General features: G+C 39.2%; 1 protein-coding gene across 2 annotated transcripts in view; it reads left to right on the top strand.

Annotated features, from left to right (window-relative positions):
* Positions 1-20,568, top strand: part of MOCOS (molybdenum cofactor sulfurase) — a 213,093-nt gene extending 192,525 nt beyond the window's left edge. For both annotated transcript variants that reach the window (XM_419048.8, XM_040695502.2), the window contains 5 exons: positions 1,908-2,032; positions 2,642-2,747; positions 7,181-7,307; positions 9,620-9,724; positions 17,056-20,568. In XM_419048.8, the coding sequence (XP_419048.5) occupies positions 1,908-2,032; positions 2,642-2,747; positions 7,181-7,307; positions 9,620-9,724; positions 17,056-17,202 (610 nt within the window). In that variant the 3' untranslated portion in view covers positions 17,203-20,568. The remainder of the gene's footprint in view (positions 1-1,907; positions 2,033-2,641; positions 2,748-7,180; positions 7,308-9,619; positions 9,725-17,055) is intronic.
* Positions 20,569-24,008: the final 3,440 nt, after the last annotated feature.

Here is a 24,008-nt window from a genome sequence, read left to right as displayed (position 1 = left end):
GGTGAACTGAGGCTGTTATGGGTGAATATAAGTATTCTATCCCTTGGGATCAATATTCAGACTTCATCTGTCCTTGTTTCTTGTTCTATAAATTACCTAGCCAGAGGGACCAGCTGTAAGACACTAAAGCTGAATGACACAATAGTGAGATGAGTGGGGAACTCAAGGCAGACAGCAAGTAAAATCTGAGGATGAGGCCCCACTTTATAAATTGTCTGACACGTGCCAAATGAAATGTAATGCCGACAGATGTAAAGTAATACTTGAAAAAATAAACACAAACAGAAAATAAATAGAGTTCAACTACAACAGAAGAACTTTGAAAAGGACCTTGAAGAGACAATGGTCCTTGCTCAGAAAATGGTCTGGCAATAAGAGAAAGCAATTTGAAAACCTTGGAGTCTTGAAATACAAAAACCACATGGTGACATTTGATGAAATATTCAGAATGCTGTGCATCTCTAACTCAGCCACTGTGACTCAAAAGAGAAAGCAAATAAAAAAGAGGGCCAAATTTTCATCCTGATTTATGCAGTATTAAGTCCCAGCAGGCAGCTAGGCAGTTGGCTCAGCATAAAATTGAAATACCCCTAGCACCTCTGTTTGGGTGAGTAAAACTATTTGGGGAATTTGTTTCACCTGTACTGTGATCATGAAAGATTCATGTCTTCTCATTAGCTGCCTTCTCCCTAACACAGTGAGCAGTGAGGACACAAGAATTGCTCACTTCAGGTTATGGATATCATGCGGAGATTCACCTTTTGTCCCCAGTTCTAGCCATAGTGCCACGGCACCAGTTTTTCATTTCAGCTCTAGGACATCACTGACTAAAAGCAGCTGGTGGGCATCTGTCCAGTCTCAGACTCGGGAGAGAGAGCTGTATCTCAGTCAAAATTTAGAACAGCCGCTGAAGGCGTATCTGACCCCTGCAGGATTATAAAATCTCTTGATATCACTTTTCCTGGCTTTCTACCTGTGTAACTTGATTGAACACACAGAACATTTCATAAAGCCAAGCCAATTCCTCTCTCAATCCTAGGGCTTATCATCTTTTATCATGTGGAGCTGTTTTTTAGTTTCACAAAGAAGAGAGTCACATTCAGATCAGCTTTTTTTGTCTGGGTAGGGTGGCAAGGTGAGCACAGGACCACTGCTACTTTGCTTTCCTTACTACAAGAATCCTGCCTAGATGGTCATGAGAATCCACATTCCTCTCACCTATTTGTGCCATTTAACAATTAGACGTCAGTCAAAATGTAGTTAAAACACACCCCTGAAGTAAGGGTCATCCCTGAGATATGATATAGATGCAAAGTACTTATCTCTTTCTATTTTCTGTGAGGGGAACCCAGACAACTAGCTAAAACTAAATGCCCCACTTTTAGACAATTGAAATTAAGATGACTCTGGGCTGAGGATGCTAATTGCAAATAGGTCTGATCTGCGTACTTTCTGAAATGAGAGTAGTGATCTAAAAACCCTTCTAGTAGAGCTTAGATCCAGATAAAGAAAGCCAATCTTGCATAACTCACTAGACAGATTACTAGTAATAGAAACCATCTTTAGGTTGAGAAAAACTGCTAAATGGGCTCTACTAGTGGAGTAAAAAGCACATACTGGAGGGTAACTTCTTCATAACACTTCACTGTAGTGCTTTAGTATGGACTACCAGTTACTGTACCTCAAAGTTATTGTCTTGAGCACTACAATTATATAATAGTCTATTCTGCAATAATTGCTGGTCTAACACTAAGTTAGAGCTCATGAATATTAAGACTAACAGGGTAAAGCTGAGGAAATTGGGAAATGACATTATGCAGAATAAATATCATTGTCATTTGTCTTCAGTTTTGCAAGTTAATATTTTGGCAATCAAATTTTGTAAAGTCCCTCCATTCTCATGATAGGGTGAAAACATACGACTGTGGAGAAAGAACTGCTGGCTGGTTCTCTACATTTCTTGGTCGTCCATGTCGCTTGATAAGACAAAGTCCAGACAGAAAAAATGACACACAACACAAAAATACAAAAGGTTTGTTGTCAATCTTAAAAAAAAAAAAAATGTGGCACCTCTCTTAGTAAATATGGAGTCATTGACTTCATACTGTGTATAAAATTTCCTTGATAAAAGGGGAAAGAGTCATGCAATATTGATCTAGTAGGCTTCAATGGGTACATTTATACCTGCACTCTGCTTTTGCTGCCCTTCTCTTGCTTTCATCTGGTGAAAATGTACAAATACCTCCGTCTTTCTTTTTTATCCTCACTACAACGATTTTATCTGGAAATCCAATGATCATTTTGAGAAATGGTGATGAAACATCTATAAAAAGAATGTATTTTTATACTTTTCTTTTTTTAATAAAAGCAATCAAATTGAAAGAGCATTGAAAACCCATAGATATTGCTGTTGTAAATTATTTTAAAACTGGTAAAATCTCGGCTGTATGTCAGTTTCTAAGTGCATTGTATCATTACAATTTGCAGTTTTGAGAGGATTCCTGGAATCTTTCCTTAGTGTCTGGAGTCCGGTGAGAAATGTTTTAATGAGAAAGAATAAGAGGTCAAAGGAAAAATGAAACTGCTATTATAGTCTTCCTGATTATCCATCACTGTATAATATAGGATTGATTCTTGGTAGGTCTGACGTGTGCTACAAGCATCTCGCTCTCTCTTGTGAATGAAGCTCAATACCTCCTGATAAATGCAGCCAGCATCCTGCAGCTGAAAGAACATGTTTCTCCAAGGTAAGGTTCTTTTGTCTTCAAATATCTTTCAGCTGTCCTAGATTCCAGAATCTTGCCAGAAGGTACCAATATAATTGTTTTATCTCAAAATGTAGAGGCATGTACTTTTCAATGTTCAACAAATATACAGGTACTAAACTACTATAATTACTCACTCCTGAAATGCTTCTGAAAACTTGAGATAAATACTCTGATATAAACTGCCTACCAGTCATCTTCAGGAGAACTTTAACAAACCTCTTGACAGTTGATCTGATGGTAGGGGACCAATAAGAATCAGTCAACTTCTGTTTGTGGAAAGAACGTGGATAAGTTAGCTTTCCTTGACATAAGTAACCTGTTAGATGAAAATATAAAGTCTCGTTACTTACTGAAATACTTCTTCCTATAGGAAAGCTTCAGATTTAGAGCAAACATTCACAATAAAAATATTTTAGAACTATTTGCAGGACTGTGCTTACCTTGTTTATTTATTGAATTTTCTATTACTGTACAAAAGTGAGAGATAAAGGCAGCAAACAAAACACTTCAGATAGACTAGGATTTAAAGTTGAGACACCCAATGCTAATTACATTTTCATAAACTGAAACTATTTCTTGAATATAACTGAGGACAGGCTGGAATTCCAGAACATTTTTCCTCAAGGCCACCATCATTGTTGTTTCTTCCATTCTTCCATACCTTATATGTTTCTTCTCTGAGCTCATGTCCCCCTTTCCTTGTCTCACCAAACTATAGTGTCTACTTGGAGACATCTCTCCTTGTAGTCACCCAACTAACATGTCCCTCTGTACTGAAATTCTTGTTTATAGAATCATAGAATGGCCAACCAATAGAATGGTTGAAAAGGACCACAGTGATCATCGAGTTTCAACCCCCTGCTATGTGCAGGGTTGCTAACCACTAGACCAGGCTGCCCAGAGCCACATCCAGCCTGGCCTTGAATGCCTCCAGGGAAGGGGTATCCACAGCCTCCTTGGGCAACTTGTTCCAGTGTGTCATCACCCTCTGCATGAAAAACTTCCTCCTAATATCTAACCTAAATCTTCCCCGTCTTAGTTTAAAACCATTCCCCCTTGTCCTAGTGTTATTCCTATATATATATAGCTGTAGGAGGATACGTATGACTTCAGGGCTTAAAACCATAGACTGTGGTAAACGTCACTACAGATCAGCTTGCATTTCCTTCTTTCTTTAGGAGACAGTTGGACAATTTCAGCTTCATCAGGACAGTGTCCCTCTGGGAAAAATGCCTGGCAAAATTTGAATCTGTCCATCTCTCAAATACTTTGATTTCCTTTTCTCAGTGATAATTAATGCCTTTTTTTGAGACTTGACTGTGTGGGTTACATCTCCTTGGAAGAACAGCATCCCTTACTCACACTGGGCATTTTCCATGTGTGCTCCAGTGAGGAAACCTTCCAGATATGATATTTGAGTGCAGAGAAAAAGAGTAAGGCTCCAAGGAGCCTTAAGGCTTAAGGAGCAGCAAGTGACAGGAGGAGGGGGACAGGGAACTTTGGAACATGCGATGTCAGATGATCCACTGTTTTTGTACCTAATATCTTGCAGCATTCTCCTTAGTACAACATAATCTCCTTTTTCTCAAAGGATACTTCAGACATGATTGGAGCTGCCACTGGGCCTGAAAAGTATTTTACTTCCCAATTTTCAGCACAGGCTGGAAGACCCCTCCTTTTTTTTGCCATACTGTTCTTTCTCAGAGTGCTGAGGAAATTAATTCAGCATAATAGAATCATAGAATGATTTGGGTTGGAAGGCACCTTAAAAACCGTCTTGTTCCAACCTCTCTGCCATGTGCAGTGACACCTACCATCACGCTGCTCAAAGCCCCACCCAGCCTGGCCTTGAACACTTCCAGCGATGGGCCATCCACAGCTTTCCTGGGCAACTGTTCCAGTATCTCACCACCCTTACAGCAAAGAGTTACTTCCTAACATCTAATTTAATGCCTAATTATTGATGTACAGCACCATCATTCCTCACTACTACTCAATCATTGCCATACAAATTTTCCAAATACTGAACTATGCAATAAACTTTGAAAAATCTGCATATAGGGATCTTTATTAAATGACTTTTTTTTTTTTTTTTTAGAAAATATGAGTTAGCATCTTGGCATGTAAGTTTATTTTTGTTTAATAGAAACCTGCTAAGATTTATAGAACCCATTCAATCTGCAGTTGAATTTTAATACTTTCTTTTTGTTTGCATATTCTGTAGTAAGTAAAAATTAATCTTCACCTTTGCACTTGGCTCTTGAAAGGTGATCTATAAACAGTAACAGCAGTTTAATTACAAATTAGAATGTAAGGTGCTGATGGAAAACTACATGTGTAAAGGGACATCCACCTCTTCTGTTGCCTTTAGAGGTTACCTCCACGAAAATCCCCATGCTGCTCAAATGTTCCTGATAGAAATATTCTCCTGAAGGTGCAAATAATCATTTTCAGTTCCTGTTAAATATATGGAATGCTTTCTGCATTGCAGGGCCCGCTGCTGTGGAAAGTCCTAAGTACTCAAGCTAACTTTGGCAAATTACATTGATTTTCACAACAGATCCATGCTGGGATTAACAGGATGAAGATGCTTCCATCCAACTGATTCATGTTTTTAGAGTGAGGAAATAACGGGAATTTACTCAGATCCATGCTGCCAAGTAGTTACAAGCAGTTCTGAGGACTGGGGATAAATGTGGGAGGGTCAAAGTATTTTGGAGGTGAGACTGAGCAGGTAGAGAGAGAGTAAGAGTGTGGGTACTGGAGTCTTGGACAAGCAGCATCAAGGGCTGGAAGTCAAAACTAGAAGTAGTTTTTAGCAGCTGGTTCAGAATGCTATGGACTCAGCTCTGAGATTACCAGGGCCTTTGAAGCACCCGTTAGTAGCAGCGTGGGTGGCAGGAGCTCATGTGTCACAAAATGCATTGAAAACTGTCTGTACACAGCACTTCTTTCTGCCAGGTGTCAAGACAGTCCACAGAAAAATCAAGAAACAAAGTGGTGTAACTGGAATGTTTCATGGCTAACTGCTATTTTCCCCCATAAGTCTCACATCAGCATAGTCTGCACTTACCTACTGCAGTCATGATAAGCTGTATCTCAGCCATGAGATCTCTATATATGGGATCACATGCGCTTGTGGGATCTCTAGTGAAATCTTGCAGCCCTGCAATTTCCCACTGCACTTTCTATCACCAGGCTCCTAGAAGCCTTGTGAACAGTGAAAGTTTGTTGGAGCCAAGGTTGTGTGGTTTGACTGGAGATCAGTTGATCCTTATGCACATTTGTCTGCTAAAAAGGACCGTCTAGGCTGTTTTAAATAAAATCAAGCTCTTTTTCATGTAGCAGATCTATTCTGACAAGATTGCTTGATGGGAAGAGTTTTCCCCATGCATTGAGTATGCATTATTTTTCCCTATTTTTATTAAAACAAAAATGTCAAAATGTTTCTCCTTCTTTAAAACTCTTTTTTTCCAGAACAGAAACATCTTTGCACTACTTACCCAAGTTATGATCTCTGCTGGAGCGTGTCATATCCAAAAGTTCTCAGAACACAGCTGATGAAACATTGAAAGTTGTTCATGTCCACTATGGCTAATGTGAAATGAAATGGTCTTACCCGCTAACAGTGGTACTCAGAGAACCTCCCTCACAAATTTTAGGGCTGTCATTTTTTATGGTACTGGTAAAATTCTCCTTTGGAAGGAGAATGAAGAATTCAAAGGTGCAGCCAGCTTTCTGATATTTATATGCAGTCTGCTGCTCTGTCTCCCACATATATGTTCTCAGCACTGACACAAATCTACACTCTGGCAGTTCTAATGCTTGTGAAGAGGTGGAGATATCTCCTCACAGAGATTAATTTTTTTTCTAAACATCTGTCATTTGGTGCAATCTGCTGCAGCCTACAGACAAATAATAGTATGAGGAATGCATTTTCTCATAAAATGCCTTTACTGGCCTTGAGCATCTGCTGGTTTTGTCCTTTTTTAACTGCAGGATGTGCAAAATATGCTTGTATTTGCTTTCTTTTTAGAAGCATTTAATCAGTCAAGTGATATCTCAGTCAAAAGATCTTTTTATTTGCTACCATTATCCTTACATACAACTAGTAAAGAAGTTTTTTCATATGCATTGTTTTTAATTCCTGCATGTTTTCCTGCCTTCTTTACAGTACTTTACAGGGTTACAGCTCTGAAGTAGCCACCTACTTGATCACGAGTTATAGTAGAATACCTTGTGCCTCTTTTATTGCCTTTGTAATAAAATTTGATCCAAGTTATTCTGGAAAAACATTTGATGAATTCTGTTAGCCACTAGCTTCTTATAGTGCAAAAATCTAGTGCAGAACTATTGCAGAAAACAATAATTAAGCTTACTTTTTCTCTTCTGTTGTAAACTCCGTGATATAGATTGAAAGAGCCATTGGAAATAGAGGAACTAATCCGACGTTTCCGTGCCAACATTGTCATCAGTGCACCAGAATCCTTTGAAGAAGAAGAGTGGGCTGAGATCTCAATAGGTTCTCTGCAATTCCAGGTGCAAACTTATCTCCATTGTCTAAAGTCCTATTTTATCACATAGCATTTTGGCCCCTGGAGATTGAGCAGTTCTTGCAAAGCTTTGACTTGAACATGGGCAACATAATGTGTACAGGTGAAATTTATGAAGTGCTAAAAAAACCATGCTGTGACCCCTGGCGAACATGCTGCAAGGTGATTGAGTGGTTTTGACGTATTTCTCCACCCTTTTTTTTTTTTTTTTTTCAAATTTCATAATTCATAACATTTCCCATCTCCATCCAGCCAAGGCAAAAAATAATCACTGTTTTAAGGTAGGGTTCGCAGCAAATATTGAGCAAGCAAGTAATGAGAATGCTAGTTGCTCTTAAGTATGATAATCTAAATGCAGTCTCAGATTGCTGCGCATCAGTTGTTGTACTGATTGCCAGAAGCCTGGTCATGAATACCAGTGAGTGATCACTGTCCACTGCCCTGTGGTGTATACATCTTAATCTCCATTCAAGACATGTTTCTAAGTCTAGCCTTAGGTAAGGTTGTTTCTTACATTATGCTTCGTATCATACCTCACAATGTGATATACTTGTACTGTAAGGAAAATGCTAACAAGTCAGACTTTGTTGGCAAGGAAATACTTTTTTAGGAAAACTGCAAGCAAAGGTCCATGAAGAAGCTATACATGAAAGCTAAGGAAAAGATGAATATATTTGTTACATATTGTATTGAATTTATCTTGTTCTTAGATGTGAAATATGTATTTGTAAATGCATTGCCAAGGATGTGAAAGAGCAATTCACTGTTCGCTAAGGGATGGTAATGAAGGGTGTGAATAAGAGAAGTGCTAAGGCCAGATCTATGAGCTGAGATAGAAATCATTCCTAATTGTTTCTAGTCAGCATACTTTAAGAAATGGAAAGGCTATTTTTTCAGTAAGGGCAGAAAATATGGCTTATCTTCTCCTTTCTTATGTGTACTTTGATCAGTAAGCTGTGATATGAGTTGAAGAAAATTGAGGAAAAATTTCTTCAGGTGCTTGATGCCAGAAACACAGTAGAATACAGTGTTGAACAAAGCAAAGTGGCATAAAATGTTATCTTCTCTTGTGTTGTTTTTCTTTTAATAAAATGTTAAAGTTATTGCAAATCATCATGTGAAAAAGTAGAACCAAAAGTATGGTTCTAATGGCTACACTGAAGAGTTGTACAGACAGTTCTAGGTGTACCTCAAAGAAATAAAATTGCACTTCAGAGCAGCACATATAAATATTTGCAGGGTGAGGTTAAATTATTTGCCCTGTTCAAATTTTATGACAAATTTTACAAAATTAGAAAACTTATATTAAGATATTTTAAGGAACAGTTATTTTCTAACATGCAGAGCTTTGCTAAAGTTTGGGACTTGGTAGTAAGCAAAACTCTTCTCCATTTTAATGTTTTAGAAGAAGTAATTAATGGCAGATTTTTGTCTGCCCTAAAAATGCACTCTATTTCAAACAGGAATTAACTTTAGGAACAGTGCTCAGTATTATATATGATGTAAGACTTGAGGATCTCAGTATCCTTTCTGACGATAAACTTGTGAAAATTCACATTTTTCATTCTGTTCATCTGCAAGTTCCTTACATATAAGAAAGTGTATGGTATATTGTGCATTTCAACTGCACAGAAACAATGTAAACCAAAGCCTGTTAGTTTAGCCCCAAGAATCACAGAATGGCAGGCGTTGGAAGGGACCACAAGAGATCGTGTCTAACCCCACTGCTAAAGCAGGTTCCCTACAGTAGGTCACACAGGCAAGTGTCCAGGTGGGTCTTGAATATCTCCATGGAAGGAGACTCCACAACCTCTCTGGGCAACCTGTTCCAGTGCTGCATCACTCCCTTACCGTAAAGAATTCTTCTGCCTGTTTGTATGGAGCTTCCTATGTTCAAAAAAAATAAAATAAAATGAAAAATATCCTCTTCTGGGTAAATCCTGAGGACCTGGCTTAATTTTAAACTCAGTTCTTCTTTGGGCAAGTAGTCCTGCCAGCTCACAGATGAAGTCAAGCCATTGGGAAATACAAGTATGTTTCTTTTTCTAGTAAAGTTTACCTTAAAAAGAAAGGAAAAGAGGACCTGAAAATTCAGCAAGACCTTTGCAAGTGGACTCCTTGAAAATGTACCCACATGAGGTGAACAAGACTGACCCCTCACATAATTAAAGCCTAAAAGAACAAAGGAAAAGTATGTGGAAGACATGTTTTTATAGTATTACGCTGGTTGTAAGCTTGTACTGTTCCACGGTGTACTGTTTTGATATAGCGGTGACCCTTCTTTAACTGAAATTTCAGGTTGTGGGTCCGTGTACCAGATGTCAAGTAATCTGCATTGATCAACAGTCTGGGGAACGAAACAAAGAATTTCTGCAGTCTCTGTCTGCTGCCAGGGGTAAAAAGGTCAGTACATTGCTCTAGAAGAGCTACACAGAAAGATGTAGTGTATTGCATGCATAGTGGAATACCTGCTGAGAGAATACTCACTGTTAAGTTCTTCAGCTAATCATTATCATTTGTTTTTTTCAGTCAAAAGAGGATAGACTTACAACCCAGATATGATATGGCTTATTTCCAAAAAATGCTCAACATATCTTTTATTCAGAAACTGACTGTTAATGTGCACTGTTTTTCACTGTGCTTGCTTTTATTCAGTATATACTGCTTTACAACATGTTTGGTTTGGTCTTGGAAAAATACGAGACAGTGTGTTGATGTCATTCCAGAAGAGAAATGTGCAGAAAAATCACAAAGTGCTTGTGACAATACAATTAGCTCTTGAGACTAAACATTACTCTTGCTGAGAAAGAAGGCTTAGGAAACCCAGAGCAGACGTGAATACAATCCAAGTGGAGAGTGATTGATCAGGAAAGTGTGTGAGGAATAGGTTTGAAACACAGGCATTGGTTTGGATCTGTTGGGTTTCCTCAGGTTGCATTACTTCTTGGAACTGAGAGTGCTCAGACAATGGCTAGACAGTTTGGCATCCCAAAAGCTTCACAAATTTCAGAAGCATTTTTTAGCTGAAAATCCTTACTCTGAATTTACTGATTGCTGTTAAGCTTCTCTTGTAAAAGGGAAGGCAGTCAGTGCCAATAGCCTCGCCAACAGCAGCCAGACACCAGAGGCTGTGCACGGCACGGAGACAGAGAAATATTGAACAGGTTGCAAATTATTCACCCGAACAGTGCACAAACAAGTTACAAGTAATGCATTTTTTGTTTAAAAACAAAACAGAACAAAATCGATTTATCTCGGTGACTCACTAAGCAAACAAAGAGCTACATGTTCAATGAGTGTTATCCTTGGGGAATAGCCCCGCCAGTTCCATCCCAGAGCCAGCTGCCTGGTGCAGAGTGAGGTGGGGAGGGGCGAGCGGGTCGAGCTGCCTGCTGGCGCTGCTTCCTGCTGGCCAGAGACAGCTTGGGGCTGCACAGCAGGCTGGCATCCTGATTGCTGCAGCACATATCATAGAATCGTAGAAAGGCTTGGGCTGGGAGGGACCTTAAAGACCATCTAGTTCCAAGCCCCTGCCGTGAGCAGGGCTGCCCCCCACCAGATTGGGCTGCCCAGGATCCCATCCAATCCGGCCTTGAATGCCTACAGGGATGGGGCACCCACAGCTTCCCTGGGCAGCTGTGCCAGTGTTTCACTGTCCTCTGAGAGGGTGTATGTTGTGTGTGAGATCAGAACCTGATCATAGTGGGTAGCCTGAGAGTGAGACCTCTCCAGGTCATGGTGAACCAAAGCTGGAACATCTGGGACACTTTCTGGGTTGGGATGCTGCCCAGCTGCCACATGGGGCAGGGAGGGCTTTCTCTCCTACATGAGTTTTGCTAGGTTACAACTGAAAGCCTCTGTAGAAGAACAGTAATCTGTGTTTGGTGACCCCCTCAAGTGGCAACGACACCTCAAAAACACAGATTCTCAGAAGAGGTGCAGCATCTTCTGCATGTTTCCCACAGCAGAGATAAACCTCTTGGTTCTCATTAACTCTGGCAATGCAAAGACTTTCTTGTCCTAGAACCACAGGACTCTTTCATACAGAATTAAGGCAAAGAAAGCAACCCAGCCTCTTGAGACCCTGTCATCAAATAAAAGGAGCAGGACATGGCAAGGCGCTGCAGAGCACCCTGCTGTTATTCACAGCAGAGCAGTGCTTCCCTTCTCTCAGCTGTGCAAAGATATCCACGCTGCAAAGAACAAGGCCATCAGCTTTTTATTTTTCCCAGCATTCAGCCAAAGATTACTCTCAGCATTGCTGGCAGAAGGACTCTTGTGAACATGCCCTGCTCTGCATAGGGCCAAGTCTTCTGGGTACATCTGACAGCCAAGTGAGGTAATCTGAACTGAATGGGTCTGTGAAGACATCATAGCCCATCCCTCCTCCAAGTCATTTGTGGGGTGATGGTCACCAGCTGCTTATCAGTCAGCAGCACCTGAGGACTGTGGCATCTGCAGCGTGCTAGGCAGAGCTGGCAGAGGACATTCATCTAAACCTTGCACAGTACACAGTGGGGAGGGAGAAACATTGAGTTCCTGTGGCTTTGCTAAATTGCAGAGCTAATCCTTTGGTGACTTATGTCTGTAGCAAATACTTTTCTGGTGAGGATACATCTACCAGGCATCACTTTAGGTTTTTTTTTCATTAAACACAGATTCAGTGAAGGAATTTAACAGTGTTTGTTCTCAGCTGTCAGTAACACAAACCAAATTACAACAAATGCAGCAAGTAAGATTTAAGCTAATTTCCTAGTACTGGTGTAACTGATAGTTTTGAAAGGCCATTATAGTTGCTTGATTTCCAAAATATTAAGGACACTGCCAATGAACTTCAAGAATGACATAAATAAAGAAAGGCTTGTAAGAGGTGGGTTAATATTTATTTCGGAAATGCTATTTTTCTCCACTCCTCTGAGACTCTGAGCATATGCTGCTCCAAGTTGAAATATTGAGGCTTTGCATGAATGGATTATTGCTGAAAGTCAGAACCAGCTACTGTAATTAGCCACACAAGCAGTTTGCATGTTTCCTGATAAGCATACAGCACAGCAATGAAGCCTAGCCAACTACTTTCTACAAAACCTTTTTTTTTTTTTTTGCATTGTTTGAAATAAAATGCAATCACCTCTGCAAAGCGATCTCAAATTCTGTGGCCATCAGTTCTGAAGAAACATTCATTAAGAATTCCTTCTGTAATTTTGGACTGAGAAGGAAAAAAAATGAGCTTTCCTTCTGTGGCAGAGCTCTCTGTTACGGCAGGAGGCTCCAAAAGGCTAGATAACTGCATTAAGCAAATACTGTAAAAATAGCCACATGCTGTTTCACATGCGTCACCACCTGATGCAAAAGGAACACAGGCAGAAAGGAGAGAACAGTGAATTCTTGCCCATCCTCTGTGTTTTTCAGATGCACTTTAATGCTAACAATAGTGGAAGCCTTGTGGGTAGATTTGCAGCAGTGCTATGAACTGGGACTTGCTGTCAAGGTAGCAAAGGGAATAGTATTAGCAATCTGCCTTAGCATAAGTATATGGATAGCTGTATACATCAGGAGAAATCCATTATGGTTGCATACGCCTTTCTACACTATAAGGTTTGTGTTTTTTATCTCTGGGCTGTTGATCCCATTTTATGTATCTCATTGTGCCCGGGAGAGCTTCCATCCCTGCAGAATTACATACAGTGCCTTTGGACTGCTTACTGAAACCTCAGCAAGGAGAGCAAGTGAATTCTCTTATCTGATTCATCGTTTTGCTTTACACTGTGCAGTGCTTTCTGTCCGAAGGTTGGGAATGCTTGTAAACACTGGCTGATGTATGTAATTAGCAGCCCTCTGAAATAATATGGTTCTCTTTTCGCAGGGATGGCTGAACTAGGAAACTCATTTATTTAAGGTAGAGAGCAAAAGCAGATCAGTTGTTAGTAGAACCTTCTGCTGTCCAGATATTTTCAGTAAAAAAAAGATGTTTGGTCCTTTTTTGGCTACCAAGTTAAAACCTTCCCTTCTTTCCAATATGAAAAATCAGCATGTCAAAAGTAAGTGCTTCCACTCCCCTATTGTGTAAGATTTTACTAACGAGCTTTGGTGAATCCAGAGCTAAAAGAATATCTTTACATTAAAAAAAAAAATGGGGAAGAAAAGAAAAAAAAGTAAATCATTCAGGTTTAATCGTTGCATTTTCCACGCCTTTGTGTGAGAGGGAGGTTATGTTATATGAACGAAATGAACAGAAGTGAACAGGTGAATTTGTCTGTTGATAGAAAGCAGCTGAGAGCCATATCCAGGGGCAAAATCTAGAGCTCATCCATCCAAAGCTAAGTGTTTGCATGCAGTATCATTTATGTGCTCATTACACCTTCTAGTGTAAAACCTGCTAGTCTGAACTAACCAATTGCTTAGGAGCTGTATCTTAAGGGCATCACATCACAGCTTGTGTCAGGTGTAGCACCTCACATTTCATCCTACAAAAGGAGATGCTGTTCTCAGGAAATTTCTCAACCAGTAAATTTCCAAGAAGTGCATATTTTTATTGTTGCTCCAGTAAATGTATTTGAAATAACATGCAAGAATGACAGCATTTCAAAACTCCTCCTTTCAGTGAGTGTGATGACTATCATATGATTCACTGTTGGCAAGAATAAGTATGTTTTATCTGTTTATTCCAGCAACGAAGTGTTGCAGCTTTACATGAAGTTTAAGAGCAACAGGAAGAGCCCCTACTGCCACCTGTATGGACAGAGTGGCACAGCTCACAGTCCGACCATCTGCTCTGGGGAAGCTGTGTGCAGAATAGATGCCCTTGAAGTCAGGAGAGGGTAGCAACAACACAGAGGGATTATGCAGCTCATCGTAATGACTCTGCAAGCTGTAATCTCTGTGTCTGAAAGTCTCTCTTTTCAGCACTGAAACTGGAGAATGGACAATTTTGTCTTTCTCTTGAAACAGAGCCCGAATGGCAGGATGCACAGTTTTCGTGGTTGTTTGTTGGGTGTTTTTTTTTTTTGTTGTTGTTGTTTTTTTGGGGTTTGTTTTTTTTTTGTTTTTTTTTTTTTGGTTGTTTGAGTTTATCTGTTTTTTTACTACGTGAATGTTTGTAATTGCTAGAAAAGCAAGGAAATGTACTTAAAAGATACAAAATCCTTATCTGGTAGTCACAAGCTAAGTTCCAGTCATTCAGAAAATAAAGATATCAACAATGCAAGTGATATTACAGGAAAACCCTCATCTAAGTAGGTATAATAATGAAATAAGTATAGTTACAGTATCACCTTGAAAACTCCTCGGGCATCATCCAGCCTTAGAAGTCCTAAGACTCAGATGCCCAGTCAGAGTAGAAAAATAAAGATGACCAGCATTAAAATAGTATTTAAGAACTGCTGTTGATAAAATATATTGATCTGTCTTTTCTCAAATAATCACAGAGGGTTTAAATTGCTTTAAGAAAAAAAATCTGGTTAAATGATTCAGAGCAACAGAAATAAGGCTAATTATCCATAGTGCACAGTCTGCCAAGATGTATTTTAGTCTTGTTTTAATATAAGTCAAAATATCAGTGCCATAAGGACATGTTGAAAATTCCCATGAGTGAAGTTAGTTGATTAACATCAATGTTAAAAAATCTTTCCTGTTTGAAATGTAGTGTAGAATAGACTGGTATCCATTTTACAGTATCTGTTTTATGATTACCTGATTTTTTACAGCAATTAAATTATGGCAACTGTCATCTTTACATTAGGAAATTAAATCCAGGCTGTTAAACACAACGATGAAAAAGACAGCATTTATGCCCATAGGGAAACCACAGCTCGTCAACAAAGGAGAGAAAAGCAAGAACAGGATTTTAGATGAAATTGTTACTGACTTAACATTTCATTGTTGTGGTTGTTCCAACCCAGTCACTGTGCTGTTGGGTTGGGACCGTGCTGTGCTGTAGTCATACCTCAGCACTGTGCTCTGGAACACTGACCATAGGATCTGCCCTACATCCACCAGTGTGGGCCTCACTGCAGACACCAGTATCCAGAAAGTATCATTAGTAGCATAGGACTGAACAGGCTCGACTCATGCCACATACAGGTAGAGTACCCAAGAGATGAACAAATAGCAGAAATAGCAAAAAAATATCTATCTATCTGGGAGCTGTCTTAGTGTTCAGCTGTATTACAAATGAAAAGGGAGTCATGCTGAAGCAACATTTGGATAGTTCTCTGCTTTGTAGCATCGCTGTTACGTGAGAGTAGGCCTCAGCCTTAAATCTCAGTAATTCTTCAAAAACTAAAAGCTGTTTCATGTTACCTCATTTCTGTATCTTTATTTAATTACATAGTGCAAGAACTGGAGAAAACATACTGCCTTCATTTTACATCTATCAAACACGCACCCTTAGATTCAGCTAATACATTTGGTTATCTTCAATTTGTTGCAATTCCTTTTACCTAGTATATTTTTCTAAACCTCCTGTAAATGTAATTCCCTCAGTTTCGGGATCATTGATCTAAACAATGGCAATAAATGTAATCAGGTAATGGAGGACGATGATAGAGTTTTGCTTTAAAAATGTGTTTGTTCAGACATACCAAATGGATCATGTTTGCTTTTTTATTTCATTTACACTTGTGAGTGACTGGTAATCGAACGCTTCAGCTGTAGTCTACCAAAGCCAAATACTTTTTATTCAAACCTGTGAAAAATAGACAAGAAAAATTTATGTTGGCTTTCCAAGTTTTTCAGTTTGAAGAGGAAAGACATTCTGAAGTCTACAAATCAGTTTTGAATTTAGCATGATCTCCAGCATTCATTTACTTTTTACTTTACATATCAATTATTTTCTTATTGTTTCTAATTCTTCTAAAATGTCATCCTGAGGTTGCAAGACTATTTCTTGCTGCTATTCTGTTTCTATATTCTTCACAGGTAGGGAACAAGACCACAGGAACACACCAAATGTCTTACTGTGACATTTCTATGTCAGAACCAGCTGTTCACAGCTCTAACTGTAACACCTAATGTGCTTAAAATTAAGACCGTACATAAGAATGCAGAAGCTCAGATCAGGTTTTCAAAGCCTGCAAGGTCTTATGGTCAGTAGAGGAAGTATTTGTCCTGCTTCTTTCTTCTTTATTTTTCAGCAATATGAAGACACTTACCTAAGTTTTTTCTAATGTTCATGTAAGATGGTATCACAGCTAATGACAGATAACAAGTGGCAGTCCTAATAAAAGAAACTTTCTGGATATTTTCTGTAAAATATGCTAAAATATTGATAAAAACAAATGAAGGGAAATTCATCAAGGTTAGACAAAGTTCTGTTAAAAAGTGAATAATTCATGGTAGGAAATGCAAGAGCTTTCCTCACTGCTTGAACATGTATGCCTTCTGGGTGCTACCTAGCCATTATTTGTGAAAATGGATTAACTGTATTTGTCAGGAAGTTAGAAGAGCCATTAATTGAGTGTGAATTACATATACAATACTATGGAACCCATGATGAAATACTATGTTATGTATCCACTTACTGAAGGTATTCTTCTTGAGTAGCATGGGGTTAGCTCTTGTTTACCAGTCTATTATAGTTGATTAGTTAAAATAATCTTAATTATATTATGATCATACATACATCCTTATTATTAAAGCGATATTGTTTTTCTAAACATATCTGGTTTGTAAGATCCTCTATAGATCTGATTACTTTAGCATGAGTCACATCTCAATTAATATTTTGCTTTTTTCAGACAAACTTTGGCATATACCTGATGAATCAGCCCTTGTGCTCATCCTTTCCAGATATTTTATCAGTTGGATCTGAAGTACTTCCAATGTTGAAGGAGAATACAGAAATTCAACATCCAACATTCAATGAAGAAAAATGTTCAGGATAGATTTCCTGGCTGAGAAGAGATGCATATGCAACTTAAAAAAAACAAGTCACTAGTCAGTAATTCAAAAAGAAAGAAAAATCTTTCACACATTTGCTTCTGGTTTCAGTCTTAATTTTCTGCTTGCAGCAAACATTATCAGATGGCGGTACTCTTGATAATTACACCTCACCTACATGTTTTTGCTTGTGATTTGGTTACAGCAGCCATAACTCTATTTTGCTCAATTGCTTCAGGATGCAACAGGCTTGATCAAGTCTTAATAGTGGATGACTCCCAAAACAAGTCCAACAGTGTTGTCAGAAACCCACATCTCAATGCAGGAAGGTAAACACAAAAATACCCTATTTCCTTATGCTGCTTTGTTAAAACCACACTTGGGAGAGAGGACACAGGCTGTGCTTTGTGAACAGTGTGGGTGGGGAGGGGATAGCAGAAGAGTGGTGAGAGAGCAGCAGTCCTTTCAACTTTTCACAGTGATGTATAGACAGTCTGAGTGCACAGAAGAAGAGGGAATTGGCATTGGGAAATATGTGTCATCCTCCTGGGAAAGGGTGTCTTGGAATGCCAGAAGGACACGAAGCTCAATGAAGCAATTTCATCCATTTGATCTGAACATCTTTTACTCATTCCCACTTGACGCTTTTACATCTGATCCATTTTAGTTGATGACTTCCCACGCACTTGCTTACTTATGTATTTGTAGATGTTGACACTTTTTTTTTTTCGAATTACACGTTTCTCAACTAATTTGGGCATCTCTATAGAAACTTTGTTTATAATCAGCTATCTCAAATAGCCAAAATGTTGAAACATCAACTTGAGGGAACTCATGAAAATCGAAATGCCTTTCCATCCTGAATAGGTCAAAATATTCTTTGTTCTTAGTCCTGGTGCTAGTTCCTGAGAATTTGATAATATCCTTCTTAGAAGGTTTTTGAGTTCTTTACTGGGACTTCATCTGATACATCACTTCTGGAGAAAATAAGTAAAAAAATAAAGCCACACATTAAATAAATAAATAAATCGATAAAAAAAATAAGGGAAGAAAAAGAAAACATAGGAAATCAGTGGAATGCAAAGTTAAACATACTGAGTCCGGGTGTTTTATGACCCCCAGCATGTGTCCAACCATCCACATGGCAGTGTCATACTTCCAGGAAGTCCTCCTGGAAAAGGAAATTCTCCTGGATTGGCCACTTCATTGCCAATTGGGATGGGAAATTTGAGCCCCATTAAAAGCACTGTCAGGACTCTCATCCAGAATGATTTATGTGTTCCTTGAGGCGGTTCTGGCTCCAACTGTGTGAAAGTGCTTCTGGCTGAGGCAATCCTTGAGTTGTCTGAGTGCAGCCCTAGAGGAGAGAAGGCAGCTTTGTGATGGATTTGGTCAAACAGTCATTCTGAAAAGGAAGCGATCATCTCAGAGCACCATATAGTGGGAGAAGGGAAGCGCACTGCTCTGTGTGAATCAGAATTCAGAAGGTAGATGGTCTTTTTTCTTTTATTTCTCTCTCTCTTTTTTTTTCTTTTTCGGTTCTTTTGAAGAGCAGGTTTTACTCACTTCAGCTGGAGCAGACTGTTATTAGTTTCTCGGCAGAGCTTTGTAATGGAAATGAGGAGAGACGCTATCTGTTTCTTACAACCCGCCATAAAATACATGGAAAGAGAGAAGTGTTTTATATGTATGTAAACTGAGGATCAGTTTTGAGAGTTGTGCCTTCTGCTTCAGAGCCCAAGCCATGCTCCTTGATGTCTGCTTTGAAAACCAGGGGTTTTATCTGTCTAGTAGTCAATTATCTGATGTTGTAATGAGCTGGCTTTTTGGAACCTTGAAAAGCAGTTTCCTGGTATCTGAATCTCTTAACTGTTTCACACTTTGCCCTTCTGTTATGCAGAACTTTGTTTTGTTGGATAGAAACCCAGTGCAACTCTGGCAAATTTAATACGAGGAGACCTGCTGTATTATGACCGTCAGGTGATCCCTGGTGCTTTTCTCTGCCCTCTTCACCTCACCAGCACGTCATTTGTTTAGAATGGCACAGAAGTTAGAAGAGGAAATTGAAAGCAAACCTCAGTGAGCGCAGTTTTACTTGTCTTTGCATTTACTACAAAATAAGCCACTTTGGTACACCGTGATATGACAAATTCTGTTTGTAAATAGCCTTAATGCAAAGTATGATAACTGAGGATGAGAAGATTTGAACTTTTAAAATGTCATGCTTGGTCCTTCTGACTTATTATTTACAAGCAATTACACTTTTTCTCTTCGTGGCCCAGTAATATTAGATCAAGGATAACTCTGACATTTTACAGGGGAAAAAAATATTTCCTCTGATGTCTGAACATTCTCATTAGTATATTCTGTGCATTTCCCAGAATGAACATCTTTGTGCTGTGGTGACGGGAAATTTCACAATGCTTCTGATTGATGAAAGAGGCATAAGGAATCTTTCATCTCAGCAAAGAATAATATTTCCCTTCTGTTAAGTGGAGCATCACCACCAGTCTTTCCATCAGTGAAGATGAATTCTTCTCAGTGTGAATTCTTTGTGGAAAATCTTAAAGCAGGAGGAGTCATGTTTAAATGGCACGCACTGGAGGTTTTGCAGAAAAAAAATATCTCTCCCCTAATGTGAAAAAAAATTCAAAGAAAGGAAAATTGTAACGTCATAGAAACCGAAGTACTGCACAAGTGAGAAGAGCATAAACACTTGAAAACACTGTGTATATTATATAGGAAAATAGTATGTTCTGTAAGGGAGTCGCTGCTTAATGTGCAGAGTATACAAAAAAAAAATACAGTTTCATATGAATACAGACTCTAAAATTCTCTCATTGCTGCAAAATTAAATCTTTGGACTAATTGCAGATACGTATTTACTTTCTATGAACAAGAAATGTACTGAATACAGTATTTCCAGAGTGCTATATGTAGAAAGTCCTCTACATATTTAAAGCTTGTATTTCCTTGCAATAAATTATTCAGACACATTCCATACTCTGTGGGACTTAACTCCTCCAATCTCAAGGCAAGAGTGATGATTATTACAAGTTCTAATAAGAGCCAAGAGGCTGGAATCATAGGACAGAAATTAACATTCTTAGAAGAAGCCTCTGAATTGTGTTTAGTGATATGAATATGATAACTCAGGCATATTATGATTTATGCATTTTTAAAAGCATCCTTCAAAATGTGGTAAAAAATTTTGGTCAGCCTTCTGTCAAAATCATGTACAAATCGAAAGTGAAGATTATTGATCGTCATTCACATATCATGGAGATTATGCTCTGCATTTCTTCTTCAAACTGTTTCCTGACTTTCTTGGAAATTAGACCAATAAAATACTGATACTGCTTGGCACGTGACCAGTGGTGCTTGCATTCTTTCCCTTTGAGCTCATGAAATGCTCAGCTCTGTGTGAGGGCACTGCTGGGCTCACTGAGTGAGTGTGATTGTAACCCAGTACGTGGGTGGCTCCTGTGGAGCTGAAAGATGTGTATCCCTGCCTCCGTGCTTACACAGCCATCATGAGGCAGCCACCTCAACAAACATGGACCCAGGAGAAGGGGGAAGAAAGCCAGGCACTCCTCGTCTTCGCTGGGCAAGTGAACCGGTGGGTTCCACAGGCAGGTGTCCTTCCTCAGGCCGTCAACACCCTAGTGCAGCATGGGACTTCGTAAGAAGAGATGGGAACACCCCAGAACAAGTCATTGAAAGAAAAGTGCCTCTTAAGCAAGGTGCCACTTAAGATGCCTCTGTTCCTTTCATGTCAGCTCAGTGTGATGGCAGCTGTGGGTCACTCTCAGTGGAGAAGGGCAGGTGCCCTGTGTTGGGAGTGGCTCACTCAGGGTGAATACTGACTGTTGGCGCCAAGAATTGCTCAGAGGTTTCTCAAATACCCAGAAATTATGACACAATATGAGAAATTGAGGGATTTTGTTTAGAAAACACATAAGAAGTGGCTGGTACAGTGCTGCTGCTAGCTAAGTAATAGACAGATATATGTATTGGTGAAGGTTGATAGTATAATCTTAATAGAACTGCTTCATGGTGAATTTGAAATGACACTGATTTCAAAAGTAGAGCCACTTGCTTTGCTTGGCATACGCACAGCCTATAATTAGGTGCATTTCTATGTTAATCCCAGTTTCTGCTGTGAGCCTATCTATTCCAGGCATGCAACCAAAACTATTCAGCATGGTGCAAACCTGGACATCAACATTAACTCATACTAGATAACCTGTATATTCCATATTTGAGCCCGCCTCATGCTTTCTGGTGCTTTTCAGATATAAGTGTCCCATCTGGATAAAAGTATTCTGGCTGCAATTTGCAATGCAGGGATGGCTCTTTAGTCCAGAGGTGAAATCAGCCTTCAGTTTCTGAAAGGGCTGTGTTTCTCATAAGACTGTGTATGAAAAGCCAGCCATGACCTAATGTCAAACCTGTTGTTTTCTGCTACTTATTAGGGAGGGCTCAGATAAAGCTGTTGAAAATGTGCCAGTTACTATTTCCCAAACCAAATGTAGAAGACTGAAGGTGCTGTGCTGCTGGACTCCACTCACTTCCACAAATGAAGAAATCTCTGAGGTATCCATCACTGTCTTCATGTAAGTAACTGCCTGTGGGCTGTGTATCAGATGCTGTAATTTCACTGGTTTATCCAAATGCTGTGGACTAATCCTCAGAGCCTTTGTATTTGGTGCCACATACATAAAATTTATTTTAGCAAATCCTTTGATACTGAAATTAAATTGAATTTGCCTGGCACCAAATATTTGTCTTTATTCTGTTTACAGGAACAAGAACACACAATTTGTGTGTTCGACTTGATAGTCAAAGCTCAATGTAACGATTTAAAACAGTTGAAAAGAAAAAGCTCTTGTCTGAGTTGGTTTATCTGTCAGTCAGTACCTGTAAAAAGCTGTGGTGTTCCTCAGTAATTACTATGACTGCCTAGCAAGTCAGAAAAAAAAACTAAGCTACAGGAATGAGGTGTGGCTTGGGACACTCATGTACGTCACTCATGTACCTATTTTCAATCACTAGAAGCTGAACTTTATAAAACACTTTAATTTTAGTCCTGGAAAGTCACCTCTGAAGAGAGCACACACATTTTTTTGAGGGATCATGGGTTCACCCCACCTTTTGCATTAGACCCACAGTAGGGCCTCAAACATGCAAAAATGCAGAATTAGAGGGGCTGTGTAGAGTCAGTCGTTATGTTATCTGTGGAGAGGAATGTTGGTGGAAAGCAGTTCCTTTAACACACACATCTCTCAGAAAATGTCCATGTTAGGAAATTTTCCTATGTGTGTGTGGTTATCTTCCAAGGTCTCTGACAAGGAGCTTTATGCCACAAGGAACAGGTAGAGATAAAACAAGAAAGTGATATCAGACAGCAAATGTTGGAAGGCAATGAAATAACTGAATGTTTTTTTGCTGTCTACAGCATTCTATACAGGCAAAAAGATCAAAACTGAGTCTAGAAAGAATATGAAGATTTGTTTGAAGGCTACTCTAGCTTCAGGGCTAGATTGGTTTGCTCAGGGCTGTATCTCCGACAGCTTCTCTGGGCAACCTCTTCCTTTACTTTTCCTCCCTCCTGGTAATAGGCATTTTTTCTAGATTCTTTCACAAATTTGATTTCTGACCATTGCCTCTTACCCTTTTGCTGTGTTCCTTTGAGAAGACTCTAGTTCAGTCTTCTTTCTATCCCATGCCTTGAGGCAATTGTGTCCTCAAGCCATCCAGACAAAAGAATGATGAGTGATTTCAAATACTTTTTGCTGAATGCAGGAATGATACCAGACAACCCAACAAATCAGCTCCTGAGCAATGGCACTGAGTGTTCTCCCTGTGTTCTGGTGCTGAATGAATGAGAAGGGCCAAACAGCTCATGCAGGTGCTGTTTCCCAGCAAGTGGAATCAAAATGTTATAGAGTTAGATGAGTGGATGTAGAGATCTTGCTGCAACACATCCACTTCTGCTCCTCAAAGACTGGTTCTGGAGTTAGTTTTAAGTGAAATGTTATATTGATGCTGAGTTCAGGGTATTAACCTATTACCACTGACTTGCTGGTTGATTCCCGTTTTGACTCAACCAAGGCAAAGGGTTCTTGCTGTTGTTGTTTTGTTTGTTTGATTGTTTTTTAGTACATTCTTCACAAAACTGGAATCTGGTTGAAGTCTTGGGCCTAATGAAGTCAGGAGTAGAATTAAACTGCTGGATAAACTCCAGTTTCCTCTAGAAGTCTGGAGGTAATCATGTTTGTTTCCCTTAGCATAGTCTAAATGGATCTTCTCAATATTCAGAAAGCTGAATGTGACTGAAGCGTTTCCGTTACAGTATGCCCAGTTTTGGTTATGTAACAAATATGATTTTCCAGAAGTACGAGCTGAGCACTCAAAAAAATCTGAGTTGATTAAACAGTACAACAACCAAATCCCCATGCAGCCAAGTACTTTTGAAAGTTTAGACAAATCAGTACCAATTCCTAATTTACTAAATTAACTGCATCCAAAAGCAGTTCATCAGCTCTTTCATTGCCATTCAAGGAAATTGACAGCTATTGACAACTGTATTCTTCTGTTTATCTCTTTAAAACATACAATGAAGAAGGTGTGAATCAGGAACAATAGGTCAATGAGATTTTCAGGCAATTATGGGAATGAATTAACAGCAGAACAGTTGAGCAATCTCATTTTATTCTTCCTTGCACAGTGCATATTTGCTTGTCACAGTGCAACCCATGTATGAGAACCATAATCTCATGGGAGCAGGGAATCCTCTCTCAGGAGCCTT

The sequence above is a fragment of the Gallus gallus genome, chromosome 2 (assembly GCF_016699485.2).
Source record: "Gallus gallus isolate bGalGal1 chromosome 2, bGalGal1.mat.broiler.GRCg7b, whole genome shotgun sequence".
Taxonomy (NCBI): domain Eukaryota; kingdom Metazoa; phylum Chordata; class Aves; order Galliformes; family Phasianidae; genus Gallus; species Gallus gallus.
This window is presented reverse-complemented; position numbering and strand designations above follow the sequence as displayed.